Source organism: Guillardia theta, assembly GCF_000315625.1.
Source record: "Guillardia theta CCMP2712 unplaced genomic scaffold GUITHscaffold_90, whole genome shotgun sequence".
Classification (NCBI taxonomy): Eukaryota; class Cryptophyceae; order Pyrenomonadales; family Geminigeraceae; genus Guillardia; species Guillardia theta.
In genome coordinates this window covers 182,456-193,149 of record NW_005434584.1, presented here as the reverse complement: position 1 = coordinate 193,149, position 10,694 = coordinate 182,456, and the positions used below count along the sequence as shown (strand labels likewise).

General features: G+C 52.8%; 1 protein-coding gene across 1 annotated transcript; it reads right to left on the bottom strand.

Annotated features, from left to right (window-relative positions):
- Positions 1-503: 503 nt before the first annotated feature.
- On the bottom strand, positions 504-2,693 carry GUITHDRAFT_116002 (hypothetical protein; the record flags this gene model as incomplete). Its single annotated transcript, XM_005824785.1, has 6 exons — positions 504-949; positions 1,003-1,030; positions 1,085-1,132; positions 1,350-1,998; positions 2,051-2,219; positions 2,273-2,693. The coding sequence occupies 6 exons, from the start codon at positions 2,691-2,693 to the stop codon at positions 504-506; spliced, it is 1,761 nt and encodes a 586-aa protein (XP_005824842.1).
- Between the last annotated feature and the right edge of the window lie 8,001 nt (positions 2,694-10,694).

The following is a 10,694-nucleotide window of genomic DNA, read 5'->3' as shown; positions in this document are numbered from 1 at the left end:
TCCCCTTTTTACCTTCTGCCAGTAAATCCTATGGCCACAAAGCGGGCGGCCGCGGACGGAGAAAGGGCAGCCGCGATGCCGCGTCTGGGTGCCAGCAGTCTGGGTGCTGGTTCTTTTCGGGCTTGTGTTTTGTGTGTGATTGTGCAGCTTCTCGCTGGGTGCTGTGTGCCTGGAGGTTTAGCTTGTTCCTGCTTTGTTTTGCTTGAGGCACTTTTTACCTTCTGCCAGTAAATCCATTGACCGCCGCCGACAAGGAGCCGGCGTTGCCCGGGGGTCCGCCTGGGGCAGCGGACGGAGGGAGGCTGGACACAGGAACACGGTACCGCTCGAGGTAGTCCTCCTCGCTAGCCTCCGAGTCAGCGGTACCCGTGACGGCGGCGACGCCGCAGCAATGCTCAAGGACCGGCGTGACCCGACCGATGCCGGGGAGGAAGCAGGCGAGCTCGGTCCAGCAGCAAGCACCCCAGTGGTGTCGAGCTCTCCGGAGGCACCCGACGTCACAGTCACAGGGACGGAGACGCCTCGCTAGCGGAGTCCGCGCCGGTCGTCGGCGCCACTCGAAGTGTTTCCCCCATCGGAGTCGGAGACCTCCGGCGACTCGAAGACTCCTCCTCGGGCGACTCGACAAAGTCCGAGGAGGAGCTGTCCTCTGGCTCGAGAAGTGCTTGCGCCCGCAAGGGCGTCATGCGCCTCGCACCAGACAAGAGCGCCTCCAGCGTCAGCTGCATAGTGAGGCGCTGATAGGTGGCGGCGCGCTTGCGAGCCAAGACCTCAGCAGCAGGTCCATCATCAGGCACGAAGTGCCGACCAAACGCCGCATCCTCAAGAGGCATCGAGCGCTGAGCAATGATGTCCGCCAGATACCAGATGAAGCGGAGGGTGTCAGGATGCAGGGTACCGTCCGTCGAGATGGCAAGAGGGATGAACGCTCGAGGAGGTAATGGATTTACTGGCAGAAGGTAAAAAGTGCCTCAAGCAAAACAAAGCAGGAACAAGCTGAACCGGCAGGCACACAGTCCACAGCGAGAAGCTGCACAATCACACACAAAACACAAGCCCGAAAAGAACCAGCACTGCTGGCAACCAGACGCGGCAGCGCCAGCCCAAGCGCGAAGCCGCGCAGACAAGCAGCCTAAGGGTCAAGCAATCAAGCAACAAGCAGCAGGAGCATGCAGGAGGAATAAAATCCCTTAGACGCGATACCCGGAGGCAGCCGACTGACCACTGTCAGTCGAGACGTTCCCTGCCGCCACAAAGCGGGCGGCCGCGGACGGAGAAAGGGCAGCCGCCGACAAGGAGCCGGCGTTGCCCGGGGGTCCGGAGGGAGGCTGGACACAGGAACACGGTACCGCTCGAGGAGGAGTAGTCATGGCATATGCAGCGCGATGTTTGCGAATCTTCTCAGACGCTGCAACATGGAGGGCGTCGAGGTTGACCTCCCCCCACTTGGTCAGGTCGGCAGAGCTACCAATGTAAGGGTGGACCAACGTCACGTCCGCCATCAAGCCCTCGTACTGCTCGGACCCTCGATCGCGGATTCCAGGGATGTGGATATCGCCCTTCATCTTGCGGCCATGAGGATGGGAGGGTACCTGCCGTCGAGAACGAGGATCCCCGACTGTATCGATGACGCTCTGAAGACCAGCTTCGTTCAGCATCGACCGAATCGTACGAGTAAGGTTGTCATGCGCCGTGGGAAGCTTGGAGGATCGGCGTTTGCAGGTCTGGAGATGATGTGCAGCAACGGAGGGATCGAGCTCGCGCTGACATCCATCACATTCCGTCGGACACTGGCAGATCGGCATGCCATGGAGATAGCAGTCGAGCATCTGAGCATAGCGGTGCGGGAAGGCCTTGAGGAGGTAGTAGCTCGAGACTCGCATCGGAGAGTGGCTCAGGTCACGCTCAGGAAAATGAGCAAAGATGGTAGACTGCAAGACACTGTGTGTTTGTGCAGCTTCTCGCTGTGGACTGTGTACCTGCCGGTTCAGCTTGTTCCTGCTTTGTTTTGCTTGAGGCACTTTTTATCTTCTGCCAGTAAATCCTATACCTTGCAGACCCTATCCTGCGGGGCAACGTCCGTGACATGGGCTGGTCAGAGTACCAAGCGAGGAAGCGAGCGATAGCCGTATAGTAAACAGCGGGGTGTAGACCCTCAGAGGGCGTGAACTCGTCCCCTCCCCGACTATGCGGAAGCTCCCGCTTGAACCTCGCAAACTCTAGCAGGTCGGGATGCGCGGCGAGGTACTGCGAGGAAGGCCAGCGGTGGTACGGTATTTCTCAAGCGCCAGGTGGACAGAGAGATCAAAGCGACGAATCTGTGATTGGACCCGCGGGAGAAACGGAGATGACCCCTGAAGGAAGAAGCGCAGCTTCTGGAGATGGCTCGCCCTCACCAGCGTCTTGAACATGAAGCCATGCTGGACGAGCCCGAGCTTCGAGAGCTCTTTGTTGAGGGTAGAAACCTTCGCTCGGAGCTGACTAGCATGAAATCCATCCGTGCCGATAGGCAGGCCGCCAAGTGTAATCCCGCCAGTGACGACCTCGAAGTGAAGAAGTTGAGTCTTGAGACGGCGCTTAAGGCTCTTCTTCAGCTGCGAGAGATCAGGGTGTTGATGCCAGGAGGGGATGTAAACTTTCGACTCGCGAGGTTGAATCTCTAGCTTCAGATCAGCCACCATGTACTTCTTCATAGCGGACGTAGCTGCAACGGCATCCTCGAGTGGACCGACAAGTACGACGTTGTCAGCATAGGCCAAGACTCGAACAGAGGGAAAAAGAGTCTGCGATATGGAGGAGCAGGGGGTGGATACTGTGGCAGAAAAATACGCTGGAGGGGACATCGCCCTGACAGACGCCCGGCCGAGGTACACTGAACGGAGGCTGACTGACTTTTGTGAAAGAGTCGAAGGTCAGCAGAGTCTCCATAGTAGCTGGAGAGGTAGGAGGCGAACAAACGGAGATGCTCGCAAAGGGTGTCAGTGATAGGATATGTTTACTGACTTCCTGTCTTTCTTAAGTAGGTGTCCTAGGCAGTCTCGTTTCTTAGGAAATTAGATTACTTACTTTTCTTTATCTCTAACGTGGATTTGGAGTAAATTGCCGTTGAATTGTGCATTGCTGTCGCGCGCTTGCTCTTTGGTTTCTTGACGGGATCACTTCGTGTGTCAACACTGGATCGAGAGATACTTTTAGGAAGTTTTCCTAACATTTTGGTACGCGAAGGCCTGGTTTTCCTCTCGGAGTTGTTGTGTTGAAAGAAGTTGTTCAAGAAAACATGGATAGGACGAGCATTCAGTCAGGTAGCGTTGTCTCGGACTTCATGAGTCGAAGCATGTCGCGGTTGGGCAGCTTTGTGAAGGAGACATTGAATGGGTCAGCAGAGCCGCGCTTTCCTACGGTGACAGGCATGTCGCCGCAGTCACATGCGTACGATCCGTCGGAAACTGTCATCCAGCAGGAGGCTGTTGTACGTGACGATAGTGTTGACAGTGGTCGTACAGTGCCTTCATGGTTGGAGAGTAGGGATGAAAACGAAAGAGATGGTCCCGCCCTTCCCTTGAAGGCCAGTTTTCGTGACATCGTGGAAGAAAATGAGCACCTACGCCGGACATGTAGAGAGCTCAGGTCTGTGGAACAGAACAACATGGATAAGATGCACAATCTCGTAAATGCACTCGCAGAATCCCAGAGAGAAGCTGATCGCAAACTCCAGGATCTTGTGAGGGCACTTGAGGAATCCCAGCGAGAGAACCGTAGGCTTGCCAAGGAGGCAGCGGAGATGCGTGTACTGCTTTGTGAGCGGGTTCGGGAACCCGAGGACAAGCCTCACAAGCTTAAGCATGCGGAGAATGACGGTGGTCAGATTTGCAAGCTGGATCCGAAGTCATTGTTGCAGTACAATGGTGAGCAGACCATGGAGAGGTCGGTGGTCTCATGGCTCGGATATATCGAAGGCAGGTGTAAATTTCACCGTATAGCACGCCATCGATGGGTAGGAGCGGCCATCTCTGCGTTCGGGCCGGAGGTGCAGCTATGGTGGGCTACACTCCCGATGGCTGAGCAAGATCAGTTCTCAGCTGAGCATGGTGATTGGGAACAGTTTGTGGAGAAACTGTTGTTGAAATGGTTACCGTTCGAGTTTATTGAGAAACTTGAGCGTCATGTGCAGAAGCAGGCTAGGCAAGGGCCCAAGGAGTCCGTCGAGGCGTACACCGCAAGATTCCAGGCGATGGTTACACACCTGCAGGCGTGCTACCTTGTGTCCAAGAGACCTAGTGTCGCGCTAGGTAGCTGGGAACGCGCCTTTGTCGATGGGATTCAAATGGACTATGCGCGTGCCATGCTACGGAAGGAATTGAGCATGCTGATGGAACGCGATGGTAAGACGTTTGGGATTACTTATCATGCGGAGCCGTCGGAGATGGGCAAGTATTTGCCGCAGTTGTATCGCGAAGCTCTTAATCTGCGTCAGAGACACCCACAAGACGGTCAGACGAGTCTTCATTTCACCCAAGCACAACCTCGTCATGAGGGCAAGCGGTCGGCTCCTACTCAGAGCGAGGACATGCAGGGCAAGGAGAAGAAGTTCGACAAGAAGAAGGTGAAGTGCTACAACTGTCAGAAGTTCGGTCACTTCAGAGACAAGTGCCCTCTCTTGTCGAGGTCTGAACAACCGTCAGCTTTAAACCAGTGACGTCGGTTGCCGCGGAGGGCGCAATCGACGGGGGCACGGGTTTGCAGACTTCGAATGTTGTCTTCGACCCGGGCACACCTCCGCCAGAAGATCCTAGGGATGTTCGTCAATGTCGTATCACCGTTGACTCTCACAGGATCAAAGCTCTACCTATGGTACCTGTGACCTTTCGGTTCGGGAATCAATCCATAGTTCTTAATGCATTGCTCGATACCGCTGCTGAAGAGTCGTTTATCAGCACGAAGGCAGTGCGCAAATTTGGTCTGTTGGTCACGGATGCAGAAGTTCGCAAACGAGTTATCATGGCCGATGGGACTAGTAGGTTGTCTGATATGGTTTTCCAGACAAAATTGGGCGTAGGCTCCAGTTTCAAGAGTAGTGGGTCGTTCTACATGCTTGACTTGCCGCATGCGGACATGATCCTCTCATGGGAATGGATGCGTGCGAACAAGATCGTGATTGATGCGGGTCACCCCAGAGTCTTTGCCAAGTGGCGCAAGAAGATGGTCGAGCTTCCGTTACTTGTTTGCCCGACAAACAAGCAATTCGGGGCTGCGGACGCCTCGCTGTGTCAGGTACTTTCTTACACTGAGGCAGTGAGAGACCTCAAGCAGAACGATTCGGAATGGTACGTGGTACATTTGTGCAACCTGTTGGAGATGGCTCAGCCGACAGATGGTGCCACGAGTCTCGAGCAGAAGGCGGCCGAGACGATCATGGAAGATTATTCGGATGTCATTCGTGATGACATTCCCAGCGACGTTGTTCTTGACCGGTCCTTCAAGGCGACGATTCGACTCAAGGATAACGTTGAGGCGGTGCAAAAGAAACCTTACCCTGTGCCACTCGCGTTGGAGGAGGAGTTGAAAGCGAATCTTGCCTTCTTGTTGGAGCGTGGGATCATTGAACCTTCGACGTCTGAGTTTACGTCTCCCGTAATCTTCACAAAAAAGTCTGATGGTACATTGCGTTTTTGCACTGATATGAGGTTCGTTAACAGCTTGATCCGGAATGATAACTTTCCATTGCCGTTGGTGATGGAGCTGATAGAACGAGTGGGTCGAAAGATCATGGAAGAGAGAGCGCGTTATGCTTCAGAACCTGGGGCACGGTTGTGGATCAGCTCACTCGACCTGGCGAAAAGTTTTTGGCAACTTGAGTTGGACGCCGCGTCGAGGAAGTACACCTGTTTCATCACGAAGTTTGGGAAATATCAGTATCGGAGGATTCCTTTCGGCTTGGTAGATTCGGCAAATCAATTTCAGAAATTTCTCGAGAGTGTTCTTCAAGGTCTCGAGAATTGCCTGAGCTATATCGACGATGTTTGCTTGATCAGTTATGGGAGCTTGGAGAGACATGAGCGTTTGCTTCGACAGGCTCTGGATCGCTTTCGCAAAGAGCAGTTGTTTGTCAAGAAGTCGAAATGTAAGCTGTTTCACTCTGAAATTGATTTCCTCGGTTTCCACATCAGCGAGGCAGGCGTCTCGACACAAGAGAAAAAGGTACAAGCGATTGTGGATCGTACGGCACCTCAGGCAGTGAAGGAACTCAAGTCGTTTTTGGGAGTGTTGAACTTTTACAGGAAGTATGTGCCGGATTACGCAGCGTTAGCACTTCCGCTAACGAATCTCCTACGCAAGAATGTGAAGTTTTGTTGGGATGACGCGCAAGAGGCGGCCTTTCAGGAGCTGAAGAAGCGTTTGATATCAGCCCCTGTTTTAAGGTACTTCAACCCAGCGTTAGCTACTTGCGTGTTGGTCGATGCGAGCGACTACGCCATTGGTGCTGTCTTGACACAACAGCATGGCGAAGATCTGTTGCCTGTCGCCTTCTTCAGCAAGCGTCTCAACAGTGCCGAGGTAAATTATTCAGTGCGCGAGAAAGAGCTTCTGGGATTGATTGCAGCATTGGTTCATTTCAAGTTTTACTTGTACGGACGCAGGGTGTTGGTTCGTACAGATCACAAGAGTCTCAAGTATCTTCTTACGCAGAGCAACCTCACGGGTCGATTGTTTCGATGGAGTCAAATTCTTGCTGATTTCGATTTGGATGAAATCTCCTACATTCCTGGAGAAGAGAATGTCATCGCTGACTACCTATCTCGTCCGAACGATTCTACGGTTGTGCCGTCACAGAGTGCGTTAGACGATGAGATTCGACAGCGTGCTGATTTGGTCAACTTGGATCCTACCTTGCTTTGTACCATCTCGTCCTCTGGGGAGGGGGAGGTGATGGAGGTGACTGACAGTGATGCAGAGGTTGTTACGCACTGCTACGCTCTAGCAACAGACAACGCATTTACAGCTGATGTCGTCAAAAATTATCAGCAGGACAGATATTTCGCGCAGGTTCTCCAGGACATTCAACAGGGAAACCTAGTCCCAATGCAGCGTCGAACTTATTTTCTGCGAGACGGAGTCTTGTTTTGGAAGGACTCGCTTGGTCGGGAACGTGTGTGTATTCCTTATCATTCTCGAGCGAAGTTCTTGCGCCTGATTCATGACGATTCTTGCCATGTAGGGAAGACGAAGACTTTCTTGAAGGCGTCGCAAATTGCCTTCTGGCCGACCATGAGTAAGGACGTCGCGAACTATGTCAACTCGTGTGCGGAGTGCTTGCAAGGCAAGAGTTACAAGCAACGAGCGGCTGGCGAACCGCACAGTCATTTGGTTCCGCGTGAGCGATTCGAGAAGATTTCAGTGGATTTGCTTACAGCGCTGCCCACCTCGAAGCGGGGAAACGACAGTGTCTTGGTGTTTCTCGATCAGTTTTCCAACAGGGTGTTCTTGTATCCGTGTAAGAAGACGATCACATCGAAAGGAGCAGCTCGTGCGTATTTCGAGACGGTTTATCGTGCTCAAGGGATTTGCAAAACGTTGGTCTCGGACAACGGGAGTTTGTTTTCTTCAGAATTTTGGACTGAGTTGTTCACTCTCATGGGAATCGACATACGCCATAGCAGCGTTTATCATCCGCAGTCGCAGGGACGAGTTGAGAAGTTCAACAGTGTCATAGTTGAAGCCTTGCGGATCTACTGCATGCGGCACGATAGCAAGTCTTGGGATGATTATCTCGTACATCTGGAGACAATTTGGAATACGACCGTTAGAGATGCGACGAATCTTACGCCGTTTGAGATCATCTATGGCAGAGACGTTCGTACAGTTTTGGACCTGACTCCTGACGATCGTGCTGAGGACGTGGAGGAAGTACGTGACAAGATCATGGCAGCCGTCGACTTGGCTCGCGATGCGTTAACGTTGTCAGCGATTCAGAAGGAGAAGACTATGAAGCGATCTCGGAAGGATCTGCAATTCAATGTTGGCGACTTCGTTATGTTGTCGACGCGCGATTTGAAGTTGCATGAGTCCATGGGCAAGATGAAAATTCGTTTCATTGGACCTTTCAAGATACAAGAGAAAGTTTCAGATAACTCTGTGCGCTTGGAGTTCACACCGCGTTTTCAACACATGAAGAAAACAGTTTTCAACGTGGCGAAACTTCGTCCTTACTATTTTCGGGATGTTTCCTTGGATGAAATTGAACCACCACCGTTGCCTTTGGTTCAACGCGATGGACAGTATTTTGAAGTCGATCGTATTTTGGCTCGTCGTGGGAAAGGTAATCGTGTGCAGTACCTGGTTCGTTGGAAAGGATATGACAAGTCGTCGGATGATTCTTGGTTGTCTACGCGTGAATTTCGCACTCCAGAGTTGAGGAAAATGATTCGTGATTTCAATCTTGTGAATGCTAAATGATTCTTGGTGTTTGCAGCGAAGTTGGAGCTGAGAAGTGTGTTCTCATCTATCAGCGCTAGGGAGCGAAATGATAGGATATGTTTACTGACTTCCTGTCTTTCTTAAGTAGGTGTCCTAGGCAGTCTCGTTTCTTAGGAAATTAGATTACTTACTTTTCTTTATCTCTAACGTGGATTTGGAGTAAATTGCCGTTGAATTGTGCATTGCTGTCGCGCGCTTGTTCTTTGGTTTCTTGACGGGATCACTTCGTGTGTCAACGCTGGATCGAGAGATACTTGTAGGAAGTTTTCCTAACAAGAAGGTAAAAAGTGCCTCAAGCAAAACAAAGCAGGAACAAGCAACTGGGGTACTCGAAGATTTACTGGCAGAAGGTAAAAAGTGCCACAAGCAAACCAAAGCAGGAACAAGCTAAACCTCCTGGCACACAGCGCACAGTGGCAACCGTCAGCAGACCCGGCATCGCCAGCCCAAGCGCGAAGCAGCCGAAGGGTCAAGCAATCAAGCAACAAGCAGCAACAAGCAGCTTTGTTTTGCTTGAGGCACTTTTTACCTTCTGCCAGTAAATCCGTATCTTTTTTAGCAGCAGGAGCATGCAGGAGGAATTCCTCCTCGCTAGCCTCCGAGTCAGCGGTAGCCCGGTAGACCAACACCGCCCGTGACGACGGCGACGCCGCAGCAATCATCCGGGCGGCCCAAGGACCGGCGGGACCCGACCGATGCCGGGGAGGAAGCAGGCGAGCTCGGACCAGCAGCAAGGCCTACGGATTTACTGGCAGAGCTAAAAGCAGCAGCCGCAAAGCTGGCCGGGCCGCGGACGGAGAAAGAGCAGCCGCCGACAAGGAGCCGGCGCTGCCCGGGGGTCCGCCGGGGGCTGAGCGGACAGAGGGAGGCTGGGCACAGCCTGAGCACGGTACCGCTCGAGGTGACGCAGCAAGCACCTTCTGCGAATAAAACTTCACGGCACCAGGGAGAGTACCTGCCGTCGAGACCGAGGATTCCCGACCGTGGCAGTGTATCGAGGACGCAATGGAGGCCGGCTTCGCTGAGCATCGCCTTGACTGTTCGAGTAAGGTTGTCATGCGCAGTAGGTCTGGATCTGAGCATGATAGCGATGCGGGAAAGCCTTGAGGGCCCGGGATACGGTAGCTCGAGACCGGCCTTGGTTTTGTGCCCATGAGGATGGATTGAAGATTTAGAGCACACATAACACAGCAAATCACAAGACCGAAAGTAACCAGCATTGCTGGTAAAAAGCCATCGACGGCCAAGGAGCCGGCGCTGCCCGCCGGTACTAATGATTGTCATGATGAGGGCGTTCGCACAAGGTAAAAAGTGCCTCAAGCAGAAGAAAGCAGCAACTGTGCCGGTATAGGCTCACGTCGGGGGGGAGAGCTCGGACCAGCTGCAGCGTCCGACAGCGGCGATGAACGCACTACCCTGAGACGAACGTCGGGCCGGAGCAAGCCTCTCACAGCAAAATGCTGATGGCCTACATGTGTAAGTTCATGGATGTCTCAGTCAGAAGCTCAGGGAAATACGGTTCAATTGTTGCAGACAAGTGCGGCAGACAATTCGGCCAGCAGCAGAATCGACACTACCGGTAGAATCCAAGCTCCGAAGACCAGAAAGCAAATGTTGCTGAGCGCAGAAAGACACCAATGGTTGCAAGCTGAGCTTAAAGAACTCAACGGCAGTAGTGTGGGAAGAAGTGGATTATCCCAGAAACCGAAAGGCGAAGATCGCTCCATTCCAATTTGAAATACAATACTGAAGGTGAGATTGCGAAATTTAAGGCGAGGTTGGTCATCCTGGGCAATCTAGTTCCCACTGATGGTCCAGTATATGCTCCAACGTCAGATTTCCAGAACGTTAGGCTCATTTGTGCAATTGCCGCTGGAAACACCTGGTTGTTGACGATGCGAGATATTTCGACCGCGTTTTTGAATGCAGATATCGACGAGGAAATTTACATGTTACCTCCAGAACAGCTCGCCTTACCAAGGGGAAGACTACTTCGTCTGAAGAAGAGCCTGTATGGCCTGTCAACCAGCCCGCGGAGTTGGTTCAAATCACGTTTTCACGAAGACTCTGAAGAAGATGGGATGTCTCAGCCTGTATCAGAGCCCCACAGGAAAAAGAACCCCAAAACCAACAAGCGAACGTAATGTGGTTACTATCGTCCTCCGGGCAGGCTGAGATATGCCGCCCTTGCACAGAAAGAAGGCTAGTAGGCCGCTTCT